We start from the raw sequence: 23,738 nt of genomic DNA on the forward strand, positions 1-23,738 counted from the left end.
ATGATGTTTATGATCAGACTGCGGTTGTTGTTATGGGCAGGGTGAGGTGGGACCTCTTGGTCTGAGCGGTCAGGAGGGCCCCTGGGGAGCCATTGGAGGAAATGGTAACAGAGGTCCAAAAGGAGAAAAGGGCCACATTGGACTGATGGTAAGTTCAACTATTCCAACAGTTTGCAGCAGAAGCTACGACACTGTTTGTTTGGGTCTAGTTTAAATGCACCTTCAGCTGGATTGTGTCTCTAAATTGGTTATACTTCAGCGATAATCCTCATAATCCCATTAAGCCCACCTGAGTTACGTGCTGAAACTCCACTGAAATTCAAGAAAAGTCTTAGTGAAACGTGAACTGAAGTAATTGTGAAACACTCGTTATCAAGTTTAATTTTTCACTAAAGATACATATAACTGTGATGCATGTCTTTTGCAGGGTGCACCAGGACTGATGGGAGACGTAGGAGCTGCGGGTTTGGCAGGTTTGCAGGTAAATTGATTCTCTGACATGTATTACCCAAACAGTTCAGTTTGACGGGCATTTGCTGGCTAAACAGTTTCAATTTTGAACACTGCAGGTGTCCTCACAGGTGTTAGATGCTCATGTGTTGTGATGCATTTCTGCTAATTCTAGGGAACCCCAGGACCTCCAGGAACTCCCGGACCAGACGGACATCAAGGAGAGAAAGTAATTCAAAGTGCTGTCTCTGTATCGGGCTACAACACTCGCAGTGTGGAAGATAATTGTTTAATTCTGTCTCCTTACGGGGGGGCGCTCTTCATCAGGAGTTGAGTCTGGTCTGTCTGCGGGGGGCGTCGTCCTGGGGATCGTTCTGGCCTTGGCGGTGGAGCTCAGCCTGCGGTTCACTGACCGTGGTGTGGGCTCCTGACCGGCTGGGTGGGGGCGGTCCCTGTGACGGGGCCCCCCGTAGCTGTAGGCTGTGGCTCCTCTGGGTGTGGATGGCCCCCCAAGGGTGGTGTTTTCTCTCCAGGATCATCAGTGCCTGGCTGTTTTTATACTCTGTTACGGGCAGCTAGGGTTGGTGTGTGGGTGGGTGTGTGTATGTGTGTGTGGTTGGGTGTGGGTGCGTGCGTGTTTCTATTTTATTTTAATTTTTTTACATTTTTACGTGAAACACTTTGAGTTGCATATTTTTCTGCATGAAAGGTGCTCTATAAAAAAGATTTGATTTAACTCATCAAATTCAAAGTGTCTTCGTTCGACTGGTGTTTATTGAGCAGTCATCCGAGATTCATCTTGTGCTACACAACCCCTCAGTTTACTCTTGGTCTGAGTTAGTGAAGCGCCAATACCACCATTTTAAAGGACGAGTTACCTTTAGCTACTTGCCGATAGCGAGTACTGATACGAGTACTTATTAAAAGCATAATTCATACTCCATAAGTAAACAATATGCAATGTAGCTGACAGATGACATCATGTAATATTAGTTGTTTCTGGGATTTTTTTTTATGAGTACGACAAATCTAGTATCCAGTATTGGCCCCAATAACCGATCCTGGTATCGGTATCGGTGCATCTATCATCTGAATGACCTTGTAAAACAATCCAAGATTTGATATTGTGGGGGGAAAAAATGATATATATATATATATATATATATATATATCTTCAGATAAGATTAAACTAAACCAAAATGTTTCCCTGATATGATTTCTTTGGCTTGAGGAAAAAGTTCTCCGTAGCTCTCAGCAGGAGGTCATCGCGACTCCAGGTTTTCAATCAGTCCATGTTCTCAGTAATCACCTGATTGAGACGACTCCTGCTTTACTGTAAATAAACCCTCCCCTTTCCTTTTTGGTTGAGTTTCCTACATGCAGAGCTCTGCTGGGGCCTAATCACTTGAATTAAGGGGAACGTCGAGAGGAGGGTTGCTCAAGCTCTCATCCGTCTCTCTCTCTCTCTCCCTCTCTCTCTCTCTCTCTCTCTCTCTCTCTCTCTCTCTCTCTCTCTCTCTCTCTCTCTAGGGCGAGTCCGGGCAAGCAGGAATTGTTGGACCTCCAGGGTCAGGCGGCCCGCTGGTAAACACGCAATTTTACACAACATAGAGTGCAGCATAGAATGTACTATCAGCAAAACAAGAAGTTTTCTTGTCTGCGCTTGGTTTTTAGGGAATTGGTGGACCGCGTGGTGCTCGAGGAGACATCGGGAGGCTCGGACCACCTGTAAGTTTCATCTGATTGCTCCTCTGCAGGGGTCGCATCAAACTCACAGGCGTTATCGTGTGTTTATTATAGCAAACATCAACAGGTTAAGTGTTCATTAGAGGACAATTGTTCCATTCATCTCGAGGAATATGCAGAGACTTTGAAGATTTAATGAGGAAAAATAAAAATATATGATGGTTTGATGGATTGCTTAGCAGCACACTGATTAAACAGCTGATGACTCGCAGCCATCTGTGTTGATCATAAAACGTGGTGATCAGGTGCGCTGATGGTACATCGCTGTGGTGAATGTGCTGTTGAGTGTCATGACTTGGTGGGAAGGTGTTTGGCTTTTTTAACCATGTGACTGATGCAAGTGTTTGTAGACCAGTGGGCTCCAACACGTTCTGATTTCTGCATTCTGCCAAAACATTTTCATATGCTTAAGTATTTGCTTCTTCCAGCTATTTGGCCTGTTTTCTTCTCTGCATTTTAATAATCTGCTGCATCACATCCTCAGACCATATCAGATTAGTTTTTCTGATCAGAGTCTTCAGCAATTAAATTTTTTTGTGGCAATTCCACATTATCCATAATAATAATTCCATACTAGTATAAATGTTAGGTATAAATTAGCTTGAATTAAAATGTGCACAGATTTGTTGGACATTGCTTTTAATTTTTGGCGTAGTAAAGAAGTGAACCAGATTCCCTCTAAATACGTCAGTTGGTGGTCGAGACTTCCCTTTCCCACATATTGGACCAATCCCCTTCTGTGATTTGCACTTGAAGCTTGATTTCCACATTTTGCTTTAATATATTTAGTATGTTTGTCGAATGAGTTCATTGATGATATTATTCTTATATTTCTTTAGCTATGTGCTTAACTTATCATTTAAATCACATCTTTTAAATCTCTTATTTAGTCACATTCAGCTTAAATATCGATAAAAATCAGATTTTCCTAAGTGATGTATCCTTCTTGAATGTTTAAAACTCTCCAGCTGCACTTCTTTGATCAGGCCACATGGCTGTTTGATGTGTTTAATTGTGTCTTTGTGTGTCTTTGTGACAGGGTCCGGTCGGGCCTTTGGGACCTCAGGGAGACCAGGGAGCAAAAGGTGAACCAGGAACACAAGGAGAGAATGGAGAGCCTGGACCTCCAGGCCTGCCAGGAGAACCGGCAAGTAGAGTTTTCATCTCAATTCAATGTGTATGGCATTGTGTGACTGCATATTAATGAATACATCCATTCGATAAACAACATGGTTTATGTGTTAGCCGGGTCATATTATCCAGCTTTTCAACATTTTCACATGGTCTCGTTGGTCCAAAATCATTGTATTCAAAGTTTATTTCCCCAAATCCAGCTTTTCCTTGATTTTCCTCCATTAGAATATTGGATCATAGGAGCTGCATTCAGAATCTGCTGTGTCTGTGTGAACTAGACTGGCTCTCGTGGTGCCATGTGCCAGAGCAGAGCTGCCTAATTGTGGGAGGAGTCAAAGGGGAGGGCCCAGCTTGATTGGGATCGGTTAAACAGCCCATGACACTATATAGGGTTTGACTTCTGATTCACTCGTTAGAGCGAACTTTTTAAACATTGTCACAAGCGAGGGAGACAGATGACAGATTTTCTTCACTTCTGGGTCATCAGTTCAGGTATGGGGATGCATATTTCTGTTGGAAAACCATTAGAAAGAATATTTTGCGTAATATGAGCCCTTTAATCTCTCATCAGGGTGAGGAGGGCCTCGCAGGAATCCAGGGTCCTCCTGCACTGCAGGGGCTCGAGGTAGTACTCTACACACTCTGGATCAATTAATTCCTCCTCGTGGTTGTTTAACCTCAGGTTCACATTTACTCGTTGTCTCTTTCTCATTGTTGTAGGGGGCTCCAGGTGAGATGGGCCCACGAGGAATCTCTGGTCCCATAGGAGCTCCTGTAAGTCTGCCTGATCCAGCAAAACACTGGAACAGTTTTGGAATTGGTTAATCATGGAATTGGGAGAGTAGTGAAGATGTATGTGTACAGTACATGATGTTTTTTTATTTCGTTTGACAGCATGAAATGTTTGTTTGCAGGGAGCAGCAGGACGAGCAGGACCTGAAGGGAAACAGGGCATGAAAGGAGAGAAGGTGACAACTTGATGTTAAAACATAAAAAAAACATATATTGACTCTGTTTCATCAAGTATTGATCCAAGTTATATAATGTCAATAAAAATGCAAACAAAACAAACAGCAAAGTAGTTATGACGACTTCTTCTCTGGTAGTAGAATGCTATTGGTTTTTTTGGCGATCAGGGGCGGGGCTTAGCCTGAGGTCAATTGAATGCTAAATGCTCATTCATGCGCATGACGGCAAAGACATTTCCATGTCTTGAAGCTCATGTACAGTACTCGCAAAATATTTGATACTTGTAGAATTTTTCATTCATCTTCATTCCACAGATATTTGGAATGAAGTTTATCCATTCCACAGGAATTTCAGGAAATGAACAGCTTCGATCTATTTTTCTGTAGCTTTACACATTTTCAAAAATCGTTGTTACATTCGGTTTTAGACCAACAGCTAATTTTTCTCACGGTTTTCCTCCAACAGGGAGACGATGGGCAGGTTGGCTCACCGGGGAAGACGGGACCAGCTGGAAGGAGGGTACGGACACTGATTTAGGTTTTTAACTGAAGACCAAAAACATGAGTTGATTTTTTTGTTTTTGTTTACACAACTACGATGGTCGGAACCACTGTAAACACAACTTAAAACATCTTCCAAGGTGGAATTTTTTAAAACGCGCGGTCTCCATGGAAATGGAGGCAAAAAAGTGCCGCTTTTCTGAAAATCTGCTTCTGTACATAGTAAATAGTTCTTCTGCACACGTATGAGTAGATGGACAATAACAACAACAACGAGTGTCGTGACTCCCAATCCATCTTCTCCTGGGACTTGGTAGTTTTATAGTTGAGAGTCAGTGTAACAACAACTTCATTGTCTCTCCATACCAACCTCTCTGTACTCGACATTGTTGCTATTTATAGCACAGTGCTCTCTGCGCACGCTCCACGTGTGTGTTGTTTCATTACAAAAACAACCAGCACCCACTTGTGGCCAAATCATGAAAACTACATAATTTTAGTGTTTCTACTGTTTCCGTGGAAACAGACATCATTTTCAAAACGTGCGTTAATGTGAAGTTTTTTTTTTAATTGTTTTTGCAAACACGCAAAAAACGATGCATTTTCACTTCACTGTTGTGTAAATGAGGCTTTTTGGGGGTTTATTTTGTTTTTTTTATATGAATAAAGCGAATGTAGTAGAGAACCACCAATTGTGCTAATTTGAACAAGATCTATACCGAGTCTCCTTCTTTGTTTTGAGTAGAATAACCTCTGTTGAAGAAGAGTCTATGTGTGGTCGTTCATGTTGTTTCATGCTTTCATAGACAGAGAAAAGAAAGAAGTGCTCTCACACGGAGGAAGTCATACATGAAATATGAGCTCGTTTGTGTGCTTTTCTTCTCGTTTTCACTTCAATGACAAACATGGCAACCTCCTCCTCAGGGGAAACGAGGAAAAGCCGGGGTCAGAGGCGTCCGGGGGGATCGAGGATCAAAGGTGAGGTGTCTTTCAGCTCGACTGGGGGCTTCCTGCACGCCTCATTTAATCACGATGCACGATCTGACAGTAGATTGTGTTTTTGTCATTCAGGGCAACAAGGGAGACACGGGGATACTCGGTGTCTCCGGGTGGTCGGGACTCATCGTAAGTCAATTATTCCTTCACCGGACATCCATTCAGGCTTCATAACTCACCATTTGAACCCAGTAGCAAAGAGAAGTGCTTCTTCGGCAGTCCGTCACATCCAATGGCTCGAAGAGAAAAGAGCTACAAAGTGATGCGTTTCACAACGAGAGTTCGAGGGCGGTAAATTGATTCATTTGGTTTTGCTTGTGTCACTCAGGGAATTCCAGGATTACGCGGAGAGCTCGGGGATCGAGGGGAAAACGGGAAAGAGGTAAGAAAGAGTTATTGAACCTGACGGAGGTTCTGGAAAAGATTTGCAGTAGAGGCCAGGTCTGTCAAGCTCTGGTTCCCTTTGTCTGATATCAGACAGCATTTCCTGATGTAATGCAGGCCATGTTCAACCATTTCACAAGCTTCACATTCAGGAAATCTTCAGGAGAATATTCTCGAAAATTTTGGAACATGTTGTTGTTTGTGTTGCAGTTCAGTGTCAAAATCACAAACCAACTATAATTGAGAAACCCCTTTCCACTCCACTAACCGTGCTGTTCTAGTTTATTAGAACTGGCTGTTAGAATGAATGTAATTAAGTAAAAAGGACTCTCATTACTAACCAATATAATATAGATAAAAGTCACAAATTCTTAATTACAGGTGCACAAATCCTGTTTTATAACTCACAGATTAAATAACTGTCATGCTGATATTTTTCCTCCAATTGTTGCAGTAAATCTGGTGAAAATCATATTTGTGCTCCTGTATCGATGTGAAGTTCTCCCACAGAAGTCACAGGTCGCTTTCTTCAACTACAATTCAAACATCGCGGCTCCCCTTCCGCTGAGATATCTGGTGAAAAAGACCTGTGTTTTCACTCAATAGAGAAAAAAGTGGTGCTTATCTGAGATTGACGGATTTCACAGCCAATCAGGAGAGAGGATTTTGTCCCGCAGCCAATCAGAAGTTGGCTGTGAATCCGTCAATCTCAGATAAGCGCTTCGTTTTTCTCCAGATAGCTCAGCTGAGCCGCTATGTGTGATTTGTAGTTGAAGAAAACTGAATCTGTGACTCGTGGGCTACAACTTCACATTGATACAGGTCCACAAATGCTTCTCACCAAATTTACTGCAACAATCGTTAATTAAAATATGAGCATGTCACGTTTTTAATCTGTGATTTGTAAAACTAATTAAGAATTTGTGAATGTGTAAGTGTGGTGTTTTACAGGTAAAAAACACAATTCTAAAGGTACACAACTCATGGTACACAACTACAAATTCAGTTTTACAAGTACACAAAACTTTTTCACCAATAATATCTCCATAGTGTCGGTATCGGTCAGATACTGCACAGCAAACTCATAAAATAAGTACGAACCAGAGGAGGTTCGTGGCAACACATAACCTTCACATATTGTTTGGATATGGACTATAAATCACGCTTAATGGCTTTTAATAAGGACTCATGTCGGTACTTGTACTGCTTAAAAAAAAAATGGTATCGGTGCTTCCCTGATATTTCAACAAAAACTTCTTTAGGGAATTATTTGTGTGTATTATTTTATATAATGTGGGGCCCGAGTTGTCCATTTAATGCAGCTTTAATGAGCTCATCTAAATGCTAATCGTAGCCTTAATCATCACCCTGACATCACTTCAAATCTAACCTTGGCATTAGAGACCCAACTACAGGTCAATTAGAGGTCAACCACTACTTTCTTTGTGGCAAATACATTACTGAACTACTTGACGTCCCTCCATTTAATAACACTAAGACCCTGTTTACACGATAACGTGAAGTGAGTTTTCATTCCAAAAAGGTTTCTCCGTTATCACTTCAAAAGGTTGTTGCGTGAACGTGGCCTCGGTGTCATTTTCTCTTCCCATGCACAGGACTGGATCCTGTTATTATCATGGTCCACCGTTTTTATCTATAAAATATAACCATCAATCTTGAAAAATGAAACCTTTCATTATACCCTTCAGTATACTCAATTGATTCATTTCAGTTTTTTTTATATGGCATCAAATGAAAACATAAATAATTTCAAAGCACTTTTCATAATAAGGTCAAGACTTTAAATCTTATTGCTAAAATCTCTATTAAAGTCCTCAATCAGCACTTGGCAATAGTGGCTGAACAGGCATTTTGAGAGAACAGCAGCAGGAGAAAGACGACAAAATGCCATCAAACTATACTGTATAATTAGGGTGATCTTTTAAAGGGAAGGTATAAAGTAAATTTATTATAACATTTAAACTGTCGAGTATAGCATAATGCAAAAAAACTCATTACGAAACAGCTTTCTGGGTACCAAGGGGATTTTGTTTACTTTCAGCACAGGAGAGTTGGGATCACAACCAGTAAATAACACATACAAAACCACAGACAGGTGGAGTGCATAATATCATCTTGTTACTGTCGCCTTGCAGTTGAACCTGATGCATTAGGCAGAATGTAAACGCGACCTAAAGTTTATGCGTTGGAGCCAAAAATATGGGGCTTTGAAGCAATTTACCAAAGAATTACTGTGTGAAAGCCTCTCTCAACCGTGAGTGTTTTAGTGTCTCCCTTTAGTCAGTACTTACTCAAATAATAAGTGAACTTCATCGATATGGTGTATTTTCCCTTTTTTAAAGTAGTTTCAGTACTTTATATTGTTATTGATTTTCAGCCACTCAAACATGTACAAGCATACACGAATGCCAACGACCTGCCTTGTAGGAAGGTCATACACTGTTTAGAACACGGGTGTCAAATACACTGTCGTTCAGAGGCCACACAAAGCATTTGGAGTAGGCCAGAAATAAGGCCCAGGGTCCAAAACCGGCCCTTAAGAAGCTCTAATCAGGCCAAACCACCAAGCGAATTGAGAAAATTGCAAAGAAAACATGGATTTTTAAAGAATATTTTAAGAATAGCAGACAAAACTCAACACTAAGACACCTTTCATGCTGCTATGAAAGCTCCTAGTGAATTACAAACTAGCTTTACCCTCAAAGCCATACTGGCAGGGTGAGTTTGTAAAAATACCCATAATGCAACCATGAGAGAAGGTTGTTTTTTTTGCATTTCCCTGTATTTTTCCCCATAGCTTTCCTTGAAATTGACTTTATGTTGAGCTTGTAATACATTTGGTAGTACCTGTAATTATTTAGCAAAAAGCTAGATATTTTCATCATGTATACTCTGTATGACCGAAATAATCAGTTTGCAAATGCAAGTAGTGGAAGTTGGATTCATCCGCAGGGTGGTGGGCCTCAGTCTTTGTGACTTTGTGTCAGAAGCTTTACTGTCCTGGAGAGACTCGCAGTCGAGCTCAGGAAAGAAGATGAATGGAGATTGACTTTGACTTTTTATTATTTACACACTATTCCTACAGCTATGGATCCAGCTGTAGCGCAGGTAATCTTTTCTTCAAATCTCAAGGTTGATGGTTCAATCAGAGTTTCCTCTCATGTTATTGGGCCTGACACTGAACCGCAGCGTTTTGCCTGCAAACAAAGAGAAATGGAAGCACCATGACAACTCCATTGCAATCCCATTGAGGATGTAACCCTGTCGCCATGAAGGATTGTATGAATTGCTTAAAAATTGCCAAAGCTAAACATTCGTCCCTTTGCAACATTTAGCCCCAACGTACATTGATCTTTTTTTAGTGTCTGACATTCATTTCTATAACTCCAATGTCTTGATCCTCAGGGTGAAAAAGGAGACATGGGACTGCCTGGACCTGCAGGAAGTGATGGCACTAAGGTAGGATTTCAACTCAATATCACCAGTTACAACAATGTCGTCTAACGTAACCTGACATCCCAAGAAATACAGAAGAAAAAAGGAACAATCTCATATGAGCAAGGAGATTGTGAAGTGGAAGGAAAACCTCCCTTTTCACTCACTCATGCCCATTACGCCGAGTGGCGTGTAGGGCAGCAACGTGATCCCTCAACATTGAAATGCTGCTCCAGGTCTTTCCCATCTGTTGCATTTCTTGCTCTACCATCTGCCGCCATGTGTTTTCTGATGACTCCTCCTTTACTCTGGTGTCCAATACAAGGCGGTTTTGACAATAACATTCCCAATCCACCACCAGCGCCATCACATTAGGATGGTGGCTACAGATCCTGTTCTACAGCCTTTGAACAGATCTTTGTTTGAAATGGTATTGGGCCAAAGGCTGCACAGAATCTGACGGAGGCACTTGGTGTGAAATGTGGGAAGCTTTGTTAAATCCCTTTCGTTCAATCGCCAACATTCTGAACCATATGGGAGAGTTGTAGCTTTTATCATGAAGAAAGACCTCTAGAGCCGGACACAAAGTAACAAGATGGCATCAGAGAAGCTAATCCACTCACCGCCTTGATGGCACAGGTCACAAAGCTCCAGTTCCTCGGTCAGACATCCTGCGGGAAGGGACAGAGAGATGTAGGAGACAGTACACACAACAGGGGAAACCCTCAGTGCAAGAAAGGAAACAGACATAATCTGAAGCATTTTTTGGGGTCGTTCTTCGTGTGGGATGTAACAAAAGGAGCTCTCCTTGTTATTGTTATTTTTTGTGGGAACAAGATGGCATTGTACTAACCTGACTTCATCGAGCGAGTACTGAGACAAGTGCTTATTAAAAGCGATAAAAGATAATATTTAATTATTTACATAATTTTTTCATTGTGATTATCTTTAACCCTTGAGTCCTTGTCTTGTCTTGTCTTGTCTTGTACTGTGGTGTAAATGCTGCGAGTGAATGATTTATTTTGTTCGGGAAGGGAGATTTGCTCTCTAATGCACCTTGGTTTCATATTATATTCTACCGTAGCGAGTTTAATTACATTGAGAGATGACCACTGTTGCACATCTGGTATGTCTTTACATGTGTCTGTACCTTCCCAATGTAAAAACCAACAAAAATTAGGGATGCTCGATATTGGCTTTTCTACCGATATCCGATATTCCGATATTGTCCAACTGTTCATTTCCGATACCGATATCACCGATACCGATATATGCTGGCTTTTTACATCAAAACTGTTAGGTAACAACAACATAAAATAACTCCTACTGTGGAATTAACACATTATGCCAAATTTTATTGTGATGCCCCACTGGATGCATATGTGAATCAAACATGGTTTTCCAAATGTACACACTGAGAAAAATAAGAGAACAACTTAAATTCTGGAAAAAAGTGCCATATTTATTTAGTGTTAGAGAGAAACCTCAACAACAAACTCAACAACACCACAGACAATATAAAAAAAAAGGAAGAGGCATATCTGCAGTCCATTAGTTGTAAACAGTCAATGAATGAATAACTGGCCATAACTTGTCAAATAATAGACTCAAACTGGGCTCAATCTCTTTTAAGAGTAACAAAAAAGTGTAAATATAAACAAGAAAGGCACAGAAATGCTCACAAAATTAAAACAGCCCTCCTTTAAGTGCAACAAAAACAAAGACTGAAGTTGACTCGTCCATATAACTGGTCTATTTCTTTTCCCATGTCCTCATGTGTAAGAGGGAGATTTTTCTTTATGAATACAAGCATCTCAGCATCTCAGCAATGTATGAGATTTTTCTTCTCTCAATGATGTGGGTACCAGTGCTGAACAGTGGTTCACTGTCAACACTGGTGCAGGGTGCAGTCAGGTACTGGTACCAGTGCTGAACAGTGGTTCACTGTCAACACTGGTGCAGGGTGCAGTCAGGTACTGGTACCAGTGCTGAACAGTGGTTCACTGTCAACACTGGTGCAGGGTGCAGTCAGGTACTTGCCCAGCAGGGAAGAGGGCCTGGTTGAGCCTCCAGTCCTCCACGGACATTTCATTCAATGGGCTTCTCCTTCTTAGCCACGAGTCCAGCGTGTTGTTAAACGTCATCAAGCGCGCGCCCCTAAACGTCCCATGCTGCGTTCATGCAGACTCGGAAATTCCAATATCGGTTGTAAAAATCCGATACCGATATTTCCAAATGTTACATTTTTAAGTTAATATCGGCCGATAATATCGGCTTTGAACCTGGATCCCTAATAAAAATATTTGACAAAAAAAAAAAGCGATAAAAGCAATACTGGTATTGGCATCAGTGCATTGGAACCATTCTAATATTGTTGCTTTGTGATTTAAATTTTTTTTTTTTGTCAGGGTGTTCGAGGCCATGTTGGATTGCCAGGTTCAGTTGGTTTGAAGGGACAACAGGTAAACACAGTAAAGATTTGAGTTTGTCTTTTCATTGACTGCATTTTGAACCTGGATCCATCAAGTTAAATATGTTTTACCACATTTGAAACTTGGGTACGTGAATCTGTATCTGTCTTGTTTTGGTTCAGGGGAACATCGGTCCACCAGGACCAAGAGGAGCCCCAGGAATTCCTGGATTTCCTGTAAGTGCATTTTGCATCTTTAATGTATGATACAGTACAAGCAGGGAACATTGTTGTCATCCTTAAACCGCACAGGCACCATTCAATATTTTAAATCCTCAGTTCATCTGTCAGGCTGTGTTTGAATAATGGAGACAGCTCAGGGACGGGGCGTGTGATAGAAACATTATTGTTTTATAATAATCCCTGTCTTTCCTGTAAAGTCCGGGCTGCTATCTATCAGCCAGCTGCTTTTTCCTTCAGCTGCTCGACTGTCAAATTATCCAGCGCTACACAGTTTATTATGTCTATGTTAAGCCCACGGTGTCTTCAGCAGAGAACAATCCAGTGACTGTGGGTTTTAAAATCTGTGACTGCATGGGCGACAGGTTCTTAATGCAGCAGATAAAAGCGTTTGGTAGCTCTTTGTTGATAAATGCACCTCATAGTGTAAAATCAGACTAATGCCCTCTTCCTCTGCTGTTTCCTCTGTTGCAGGGTTTGTTTGGATTAAAGGTATGATATCATCAACTCAAGCGTTGCTGTCCCCACATATAAAACACTCTTCAGCTCCCACTCACATCCTGAAACTACCTGAAGCCAACTGTGCTGATTATGACTTCTATGCTGGTTACACAGGAAGCTGTCACTCTTGGAAGTTAACGTTGGAATGAAATGGCCTCCTGAGGAAGCATAGATTTCCATTTCCACATATGTGGTAGCTAACAGCATGAACGATGGTGAATGATATGTTGTGGTTACCGTGCGTCATTTTCCCCGCAGGGTTTAAAAGGCTACGCAGGTCTTCCCGGGCTGCCCGGACGGAGGGGGCTTCCAGTAAGTTTGCGGCAAATTTCCATCTGAATGGTTCAAACACTGACCGGGCCTTTCTGTGTGGTGTTTGCATGTTCTCTCTGTGTGTGCTTCCTTCTACAGACCAAAAAACATGCATGCGAGGTTTATTACTGAGCCTAAATTTTCCCTCGTTGTGAATGTGAAGGGTGTATGTATGTATGGATGGATGGATGGCTATATTGCAAACTTTATGTTGATATTCAGTCAGTAGCTGCGTTTACATGGTCACTTTGTTGTCAGTCTGATTGAATTCTTTCCTATTCTAGGATCAGATTGTTCCATTTACATGAACACTGAATAAAGAAATCTGAATGTTGTGCTGGTTTATAAGATGTGACCCGATCCAGTTCAGTGGATCAATCCCATAATGTTTTGCACAGTAACATTTGCCGTTTGTGACGTGTGTGCACAGAATCCAACAAGCAGCTTCACCCGGAAGTATCAAAAATGTAATTCACTAGCGTAATTACGCTTATGGTGCTTCTTTTCAAAAAAAACATTCCCTTGGTTCAAATTATAATCAGGAAGAGAAGAGCATGGGTCATTTTTTTGTGTTTTGTGGCATAGAATACTTTGCTAATGCTGTCTTTCTCAAAACACCGGCATGTGTACGAGTTCACATCACGACATTCAGTAAACCGACGTCAGACATTCATGCAAAGGTCCGACTGTAGGAAGTAACCCGATGTGCCGCTTATGTCCATTGGCTATGATCTGATAAAATGTTGAAGTGGATGTGGACACACTCACCTTGTATTGATGGCCTTATAGTATCACCTCTGTGTTTTAGGGTCCACCTGGGATTCCAGGTCCTCCAGGACCATCATTGAACTTGACACTGACTCAACTGAAGGCAAGTACTTTTTAACTCTTTACCCAGCTAAGCTCTGTGAACATATAGTAATGGTAAACCATTCCATTGAATGCTTGTGTTGAAATGATTCTCTTCCCATGTCCAGGACCTAATTTATGTATCGGACAAGCCCAACTACCCCCTGATCCAGACGGTCCTGGACTCTTTGCAGCAGGAGCTCCGGCTGCTGTTGGATCCTCCCGATGGCAGCAAGGAGCGTCCTGCTACGACGTGTCTGGAGCTCTGGCTGTGTCACCCTGAATACAGCAGTGGTCAGTCCCACTAACTCACTACTCACAGTTTCAATACACTGACAGGCTGCATTTGTTGGAAATGATTGAAATAGCTGCAGCACTGGACCTTTCATGTCACTTTTTTCTTTGATACAATCTGTGATAATTGCTGAAATACAGACATGCATGAACATGAAATAAATACTAAATAATGTAGATTGATATTTACCACATTGAGTGTTGTGTTAGAGGACAATGTAAGTACATTTGACCACGTCTATGTAGATATACGAGTCCTTTACAAAAATGTTCAACACTTGTACTTGAGTGTCATTAAAAATGGTAACGTTATAAACTAGGGATGTTTTTATAAAGACGAGCACAAGTTGGAGTACTGACTTGCCGATGCCAAGTATCAATACCAAATACAAAAAAACCAGTCTCCGCGTTGCTGCTAACATACACTCCCATCATTTGGCGTCGTAGTGCAGAACCATCGCAGGTGTCATGTTCTGCGTTCTTACCCTCGCTGCATTCTGTGTCGTGCCAAACCTATAGACAAAGGGCCGTTGGAGGTGAGGGTCGCGTCAGCACCAAGACTATGCTTTGGTGGTTCGCGACATAGCTTCCGGGTATCATTTGCTTGCGGAGTATAAATTAGACAGTGGGCAAGCTTGGTCCTTTATCAGTCATATTTTAATCATGTGTAGCATCGCTGGTGTGTGAGCAAAATCCCATTAATCCTGATTTATCTGGTGATCTTTCGCCTCTTGATATTTTGACAGAACATAACTTACATTCTGTCTGACTTTAGTCATTGTCATTAATATTAAAGAATCTCCAAACCGCTGACATCACTTGTCCTCTGTTGTCAACCTGCTGCTGACGGATGACGTCACGTAAAACACTCTGTGCAGTGATCCAATACTCCAATCCTGGTATCAGTATTGGTGCTTCCCTCGTATATACACTTAAATATTTTGTCACCAATATTTCATAACTCAAAAGCATTCATTAAATGATTCATTTTGGTTTAGACCGTTGAACAGTCAATAAATGGAACTTCTTTTCTCATATATTATAAATGCAAATTGAAGTATTACTGAGTCTTCTCCTTAGGCACCTAATCATTTATTGCTTCCATTTTTTTGTATTTCTACATGGAGTTAAGATGTTTAGCTTGAGTGAAAGGGACTCTGGTTTGAATCTTGCTTGTGGCAGGAAGGGCATGCGCTGTAATGACTGGCCAAGACGACGGTACAGGGTGACTTCTACAGAATCTCGCAATCACTCCTAGTGATTACTAGAACTATATACTTTTTGAAGATAGTAAAACAAATGTGAGCTTCAGAGCTTCCAAAATACACAAGAAATCAAAGTACTTCCGTTATGTTTCAATGACTATCTTTGTTATGCAGAGGATTTATTTTTTTGACATTTCACATATCGCCCCTCACTTTCCTCTATCATTGGTAAAATAGAGTGGAAAGATCCTCCTGACATGTTTGGGTCAGGTGGTTTATTGTGCCTCTTTAGGCACAGTAAACCTAACTGATAGCTTTTAATTCCGGCACTGTCTCCGGGGCGCCGTGGTCATTTTAGTGCCGCTCGCTGAACATTCCCCGAGAGCTAGTGTCATGTGTCAAAATGTATCCGAGTTACAGCCTCCACTAAAACTGGACCGTTTGCGTTTTAAGCGCCGTCATACATCACAAAGATAAACACTGGCTTTGAAAAACAGCAATTGTTTTTTTAGTGTTTGAACGATTTTGTAGCATTTTTCTTTACGTACTAATATAAGTTCAAATCTTTGGAAATAAGAACTTGACGATATGGTGAAAAGGATATATTGTTGAAAGTAATATTTCTTCCCAGAACTTTGCCATAGCTGTGTTTCTTGCAGTCTGCAGGTCCTGCTGTCAGTTTGAAGTATGATACTTTGATCCGCTCGGCTCTCACTGACCTTTTCCTTTTTTTTCTTTCTTCCCACAGGAATGTATTACATTGACCCCAACCAGGGCAGCTCGGCCGATGCCGTGCTGGCCTACTGCAGCTTCGCTCCCACAGCGGTGCAGACCTGCCTTCATCCTCAGGACTCACAGGTATAAAGACCTCGCCAGTGACAGGCTCATGGGAAATTACTCCTCTGGATCAATGGCGCCCCGGCTAACCTGACGCAGCCATGTTGTAGGTCGGGCATGAATTTCAATGGGGCGAATTGTAATTCGCCCCACATGTCTGCCGTGAACGCAGCTGTGTGGTCTTGATCTTGAACCTGTCATCCAGCCTGTCACCTCTCAGGAGATTTACATTTTTTTTCTTCCGGTGTCAAGTCAATGATGCGTTGCAGTGTCTGCACACGAACGCGGTGAGTTGGAGTGGCTCGCTACCAAATGTAGAGTCATGACAGAACGTGACATATTGTGCCCTTCAGCATGTCTTCAAGATAGGAACGCGCGTAAAAATAGATAGCTCCTTAGATTGTATAAAATGTTGATTTACCGAAATGATTGTTGTGAGATACATTTTCAGTCCAAGTTGGGAATCAACCCAATATTGTAATCATTTGAACCAATAGTGTTTGTCCACAACTGAAAGGTGCTACAACCTCAGGCCCATTTGCACCACGTTTTCAAGCGAAAAGTCAAACCACTGAGATCGCATTGTTTTGACAACGGCTCCGCATCTATCTTTGTGGAAGTAGGAGAGAAATGCATTTTTTTTTTTAACTCTCCGACTGCATCTCCATGGCAATGACTGAAGACACAACTTGTAGACAATAGTCCAACTGTGTCTCCATGACTACTGGGGAAATGCAACTTTTTGAAAACGCAGCTTGTGTGCACGTGCACGACCGTAGTAAATAGTTCTTGTACACATGCACCATGAGATGGACAATAATAAATAATGGCGGTCTCCAGTGGCATAACTTCCAGTACTTCGTTTTCAGCGTTTAAAGCGTTGCTGTGTAAACTCAAAATTTTCTATATAAACAATGCGTTTCCACTTGAAAAGTTATTGTGCAAACAAGGCCTTAACTTATCTACATTTGGATCAATGGGTGAACTTGGTTTACACCTGATGGACATTATGGACAAAGCTTTATACAAATGCCTCTTTGTTGCATGCGGTTTATACCATTAAAAAAAAAAAAAGGAATTCAGAAGATGCTTTACCATTCCACTGTAAAAACAAAAAAAACACAAACAAATGAAACCCACTAACAAGCTCCTCCAGTTGATTTTATAGTCACGTCATTGCCCAGGGTAGTAGTTCAGAGTTTTTATGCTTCACTTCTCTCCCTGCAGGTTCCCTTCAGGTGCTCCGCTTGCTCCCACAATTAAAAGACATTAATTTTAAGTTAATTCAGAACTAAATTACACTTAAATGTGTCTGAGTTTGAGTTGCTGAGAGTCTTTGTGTTGCCACAGTGATGGCAATCTGTTCAAGGTGTATCCTGCTATAGCTCCTGTTCAGAAGGTCAACTTTATTGTCCATGATGGGCAATTTGTTGTGTTGTCAGCAATAAAATCTGAATAACAGAGAGCACATATGGTCAAGACACGCTTACAAACACTTATTCACAGCTGTTTGGCAGATCAATGGAGGGAAGAACAAACATTAGCAGACAAATGTGTCCACCTGTCTTCTCCTATAGCGATCTATACAAACTACATGCGGGTCAAGTTTATGGGTGAGATGATCATAGGGTGTTTGTGAGGCGTGTCAGACAAGTCGAACACAAATCAGACACACTTGCATATCACACCAATGAACAATTTAACAATTATCTTTAGATGCATTTTTTAGACTGTGGGAGGAAACCAGAGAACTGGAGAAAAGTACTGTATGTACAGGGAAAACGCGTAAACTGAGAACAGAGAGAGCACAAGTGGAACCCAAAGTTGAATCCATGCCCTTCTGTTTGTTTGATTATCGATATAAATTTTAATAATCAAGCTGAAATGTAAGGTTCTATGTAAAAAGGCACCCTGTGAGCGTTTTGCACAATTATCCACGTTTCTGAAGCTCGCTTTCCTCCAAAAGTCCTTCAGCTGTTCGATGTTTTGAGGTTTTCTTTGCATTAACCGCTGTTTCAAATGTATCGAAATTTGAATGTGTTTTAGATTTGGACTTTAAGCCCAAATTAATTTTTGGTCCTTGTGTTTAAAGAATAATTTTTTCTTGAAAGGTCTTCTGTTTCACTTTCAGGCCTCGTTGACACTATGTTTTCAATTAAAAACACAACATTGTCATTGTGGTTTGGATGTCCATTAACACGACAACTGAAAATGCAACTTTTTGAGCTCCCATTAGTGGTCCAACATGAAAACCACATTGTTTTCTGTGTTTCTTTAGTGTCAGTTTAAAAAATTTTTTATGAACATTTCTAAATGTAAAACCTTTCTGAAATGAAAATGCTAAAATTATAAGCTTTCTCTTGAAATATAAATAGGGCCTCAAATTCTGATTTAAATGTCAACCTCTTTTGGACATTTTCCACATGTCTTTTTTGTTAGTACGAGATATTGCCCCGTAGATATTAACAAAAAAAACAAAAAAAGCAGCTCTTTTGAGGTTCTTTCTGCTGAGGACCACAAAACACATTTATAAGCCTTTACTAAAAGCAACACGAACTGACCAAGCTCGATGTTAAAAATAAGCTTCTCCCATTGGAAAGGAGTCAATCTACACATGTTGTAGACAATATATTAATCCAAATGCCATTGGATGCTCTGATTCACATAATCAATGTCCTTTTCTGTGCCCTTTGCTGACTAGAAAAACTTGAAACATGTACCCTGCTCTCACCTCTTCCACTCAAACAGCTAATCCCATTCAAACCATGGGCTCAGTCAACCTGATAATACTGCGAATTGGTTTCCAGTCACATGAAGCGATGAGACTTTTTACTTTGCTTGTTGTTCATGCTTGAATAGCAAGCTGATACAGGGCTCATTACCCACTGAGTGAACATCATTGACCTTTGTATGTGGCTTGTATGAGGGCACAACCTGCATTTATTTGCAAATATGGGCCTTCATTTTTTTTTTTTTTTCTGTCCTGGCAGCTGCCCATGAAGGCTTGGATGGAAGAGTCTTCAGAGGACGGAGTGTTTCAGTGGCTCAGCAGGCAGGATCAGGGATTTCAGGTGAGGAAATAGTGCTTAAGTTCTGCTTTCTGATATGGACAGAGTAATATCTTTATTAGTTTATCGAGAGGCTTCAATTAGGTAAGAATTAGTTTTGATATCTGCATTTACTGTTTGCAGTCTCATATTACATCACAATACTTCTACTCAAACACTGAAATAGCTCTCCAATGACACTGGCAGAGAACATTGGGTGACCATGGAACTTGGATGTAATGTAAAAAATTAATTGTTGTCCATCGTGGGCTACTTCAGTCAGCGACTCCCTTCCCCCTATAAATAGCTAAATACACATATTGTAAAGTTACTACTCGAATGATGCACACAAATGTAATAAAGTCCAGATTCCATTTTTGGTTCTTTAGGTTCCAAACAGCAGTTGTATGATGCCCAAGCACTGATTTAGATGAGTAACATGTGAGCAGGTCTACATTTGACAGTCATGTCAATGATTTTTACCTCTGATCCCTGAGACACTCAAAACACAAAAAAGTCACATAATTGTTTTAAACATATACCTGAGATCAGCTTTCATATTAATTTTTATTAGGGATGTACCGATACTACATTTTTAAAGGACGAGCTTCAGTACGAGTAGGTACAGTATTGGACAAGATGCTGGTATCGGTATCGATGGATCCCAATTCTTGATTCACTTCATTGTGTCATTGCAAATATGCCAGTAGATTTATTCCGATTAATTGTGTCCAATAATCATAATTAGTTGGCAATTATGTGAGTCAAAAAGAAACAAATCTGTAAATTTAAGTAATGTTTTTGACTCATCTTTGAAAAAGAAAACAAATACAGATTGAATGTCAGTTATAATGTTTTTTTAAGCTGTTTCTTTAAAAAAAAAACATGCAATGGGGATCCTTGAGCAAGACCCTTGGCCCCGCCAGTTCTCCAGGACATACTTGTAAAAGAGATTATTAAGCTCAGTGTGGCTCTCCTGCCTAACCAAAGCCTAAATAAAAAAATTAATGAAACAAGATTAACAAATACTGAATTAAAAAAAAGCGTTTTATCAGGAGTGTCAAACATAAGGTCTGAGGACCAAAACTGGCCTGCAAGTGGCTCCAAACTGTCCAAACCATCAAGCTGTTTTCAAATTGTGAAAATTTCAAATAAAACATTGAAGTTTTTAAACAAATTTCCTTAGATTAGCAGACACAACACAACAGTGAGACCTGAGCTGAGATATTAGTGATGCTGTCAAAAAAGCTGGTTGATAGCAACCTGGTTGCTATCAAACTGGCCTCAGAGTCATGCTGTCAGGGAGAGTTTTTAAAAAGACACATAATGCAACAGCTATAGGAGACGTTTTTCGGACATTCCACTGTATTTTGCGCCACAAGATTACAATAATTTTGGTTTTGTATTGAGATTGTAGACATTTTCTGTAGTAATTGTTTGGTTTCATGATGTATACGAAAAACTTTAAAGTTTGAATTTAAAAGTCATTATGGCTCTATTTCACCAGTCGAGCCCATTCAAGATCAAATTGGGACCCCTGGACTAAAATGGTTTGGACATCAATGACTTAAACTAAAGTAGAATAACTCAAATACAGAAACACGTCACAGCAGAAGATTCTAGTGTAGCAACACTTTTAAACAGCATCTGGTCTAGTTTTTTTTTTCTCTGCTCTTTCTAAAGTCGCTCCATTGTCACAAACCTTTGTCGGTGAATGTGTTTGCCTCTCCTCAGTTCTCCTACCCTGGTGCTAACGTGGTGCAGATGCGCTTCCTGAGGTTGCACAGCACCGCTGCCGTTCAGAAGGTGACGTACTCGTGTCATCCGGGTCACAGGCTGGGCCAGACGGAGAGAGACGTCAAGTTCCTCACCGACACCAGGAGGCAGAGTTACCTCGGAGCGCTCAGGGACTGCGTGGTGCGCAGGAATATTTCTCACTTCTTTTCACTTGTTTCTGATCTTCTTTAATACGCTTGAAGACGTATTTCTAAACAAAAACAATAGTGCGAGAAGAATCTTAAGATTTCGGGATTTACTGAAAGACAAAGGAGCTGAATGTTGTTCCAAATAGTTGAAACCAAATGTGTTTTGAATGGGATTTGTGCAACAAGAAATAAGAACAACAAAAATCTGAAAACATGTCAAACTAGTCTAGAAACCAACATAATCAACCAGTTTTCATTGGATGAACTGCATTAAATATTCAGACACCTTTGTTGATGCTTATTTTGTATTTTGGTTGCTTCTCATGAATGTCAATGGTATATATGTATGTACTCTATATAAAAATTTAATTCTGTACCAGAATTTAATCATTTGAAAGGAAAAAAGAAAAGAAATGACAAACATGTTGACCAGATAATTCAAAAGTTAAATGGGTGAATGCCATCAGGAAACGGAGAGGTCGCCTTAATGTAAATATAAAAATGTATATCAGAAGCTAAAATAGACTCCATTTTGATTCAAGCAGCGTTTTCTCCCATTGAAATGTAGACTAATGAACCTTTCTTGTGCGTCAGCCTGGAGAGGAGATGCTTTCCAGTCCTCGGGAGTCTGTCATGGAGTTCGAGGACCTACAGCTGCTCCCGCTGAGAGACGTGGCTCTGATGGGAGGAGGAAACTTCACACACCGCTTCGGCCTCACTATCGGACCCGCGTGTTTCAGCTAGAGGTGGAAGGAAGCTCCGGCGCTTCAGGACTGAAGCCTCTGTTTCAGAGAAGACGGCAAGAACTTCTCCAACTCCTCAAATCTTCATCTCTTTTGTCTTGTTTTTCGAGGGGGATTTGGTGCGCCCCAGTCGAGTGACTCCGTATGAATGAATTTTAGATGGAACCAGGAGACGTCACTTTTGTTTACAAAGACTTTGATCTTGTATTAAATAATTTAAAATGTATTTTTTATCGTTTATATACATTTTTTGGAATGTTTGATTGTTGTGTAATTAGGAATTCTCCTGTAGTCTCCTTGTTGTGTATATAAATGTTGGATTCTCCTTCCACACCTTAACAATGTGTTCTTCCCCTGAACACGGCTTCTGTGATTCTCTTGCGTTTCCAGGCCACTTCTTACCCCTCCATAGTACTGTAATCTAAATGATTCACTTTGATGACTTAAGGTGCTGATCAAGTTCTGTTTGAATTAATGTCATCCTGAAACTGACCTAAAGAGGTCGTGCTTCCTCATACTTGATGCTGTCTATTGTCAACAAGACCAACTTCCCTTGTTTTGCTAAAATACAAAGCATTTTATAATGTCTCAGGTATCACACTTCATTATTATTCACACAGACGCTAAATAAGCTACTTCATTCATGACCACAAACTACAATATTCAGTCCATCCATTGTTCAACTGGCAGAAAGAAATACTCATTGATTATCATTTACCGTTTTTTGGGGGTTTTTTTTCAATGTTTTCTCGCAGAGCTTGAAACACATTGCAATCACCTAGTGCCTCCATCTCTCCCACAATGCTGTGCCTCATACCAGGAAGTAACGGTTGGTTGAATGCTGAACGACTTCAATTCTTCCATAATGCAAGATATTATTGGTCATAGCTGTTGGGAGCAAATCAAACCCTGTTCAGTACCAATATAATAGACAATTTTTGTAAAATATTCATTTGAGATTCACTTCAGCAATGCTAAAGTAGTGGAAACACTCTTGTGTGTCCTGTATTTTACAGTGTATTCAACCTTTTCACCACAAATAAAGTGTGATCCTGGTTGAACTGCTGTACCTGTTAATACTCAACTACAGGAGCTTTGCAGAAAAGCTGTTGAGATGTGTGAAGCCAGTGAAGAAGCAGCCCACCTCGCTGCTGCTGGACAGTATTTGTAACTTTGTATCTTGGAGCTGGTCAGCAGTGAGCAATGTATTGCGTACGAGGAGGATAAAGATAAGTAAGATCTCAGGGAGTATTGTAGTGAGAGTGTGATCTACAAGCTCAACCAACAACAGCGGCAGCAGCTGAACGTCTTTAGTTTTCTAGTGCAGCACAACAGGTCAGCCAGATGAGTTTGTGTCTTGGCTCCAGTCTGCGATTCTCCCCCCACCGTGTGTTTAATCTACAATGTTTTCTTTTTGTATTTGGAGTTTTGATATCATTTTGGTATGATTGCCTTAGCTGGCTGAGACCGATCATTGGTACTTCACTTGTTTTGTACAAATTGTGGCTTTTGAAAGATATGAAACGACATGCTGGACATCTGTCTCGTGTGATCCCTCCATCAGGTTGTTCAAAGAATTGTGTCAGCTGAATTAAAAACCTACTTTTAACCAAGTGTTGGCTAATGGTGCTTCATCTTTTTCATCATCGCAGTGTAAGTATTACCAACTGTACGACAGCCCCAAAATAAGCGGTAGTTTCCTCGTACAGGACAATCTTCATCGGTAATTTAGACACATCA

General features: G+C 40.7%; 2 protein-coding genes across 2 annotated transcripts in view; both read left to right on the forward strand.

Moving 5' to 3' along the window:
* LOC308140472 (uncharacterized protein) overlaps positions 1 to 6,942 on the forward strand; it is a gene marked incomplete at both ends in the record, with an annotated part of 120,854 nt that extends 113,912 nt beyond the window's left edge. Inside the window, 14 exons of the mRNA XM_080510287.1 lie at positions 41 to 148; positions 428 to 481; positions 626 to 679; positions 1,981 to 2,034; positions 2,125 to 2,178; positions 3,236 to 3,343; positions 3,902 to 3,955; positions 4,051 to 4,104; positions 4,245 to 4,298; positions 4,765 to 4,818; positions 5,724 to 5,777; positions 5,871 to 5,924; positions 6,124 to 6,177; positions 6,916 to 6,942. Of these exons, the coding sequence (XP_080366413.1) occupies positions 41 to 148; positions 428 to 481; positions 626 to 679; positions 1,981 to 2,034; positions 2,125 to 2,178; positions 3,236 to 3,343; positions 3,902 to 3,955; positions 4,051 to 4,104; positions 4,245 to 4,298; positions 4,765 to 4,818; positions 5,724 to 5,777; positions 5,871 to 5,924; positions 6,124 to 6,177; positions 6,916 to 6,942 (837 nt within the window). The remainder of the gene's footprint in view (positions 1 to 40; positions 149 to 427; positions 482 to 625; positions 680 to 1,980; positions 2,035 to 2,124; positions 2,179 to 3,235; positions 3,344 to 3,901; positions 3,956 to 4,050; positions 4,105 to 4,244; positions 4,299 to 4,764; positions 4,819 to 5,723; positions 5,778 to 5,870; positions 5,925 to 6,123; positions 6,178 to 6,915) is intronic.
* A 5,934-nt stretch (positions 6,943 to 12,876) lies between these two features.
* LOC308140473 (collagen alpha-1(II) chain-like) lies at positions 12,877 to 23,558 on the forward strand (the record flags this gene model as incomplete). Its single annotated transcript, XM_080510288.1, has 7 exons — positions 12,877 to 12,891; positions 13,045 to 13,098; positions 14,076 to 14,241; positions 16,195 to 16,304; positions 19,274 to 19,354; positions 21,065 to 21,247; positions 21,850 to 23,558. The coding sequence occupies 7 exons, from the start codon at positions 12,877 to 12,879 to the stop codon at positions 21,997 to 21,999; spliced, it is 759 nt and encodes a 252-aa protein (XP_080366414.1). The 3' UTR covers positions 22,000 to 23,558.
* Between the last annotated feature and the right edge of the window lie 180 nt (positions 23,559 to 23,738).

Source organism: Blennius ocellaris, assembly GCF_963422515.1.
Source record: "Blennius ocellaris genome assembly, chromosome: 15".
NCBI lineage: Eukaryota > Metazoa > Chordata > Actinopteri > Blenniiformes > Blenniidae > Blennius > Blennius ocellaris.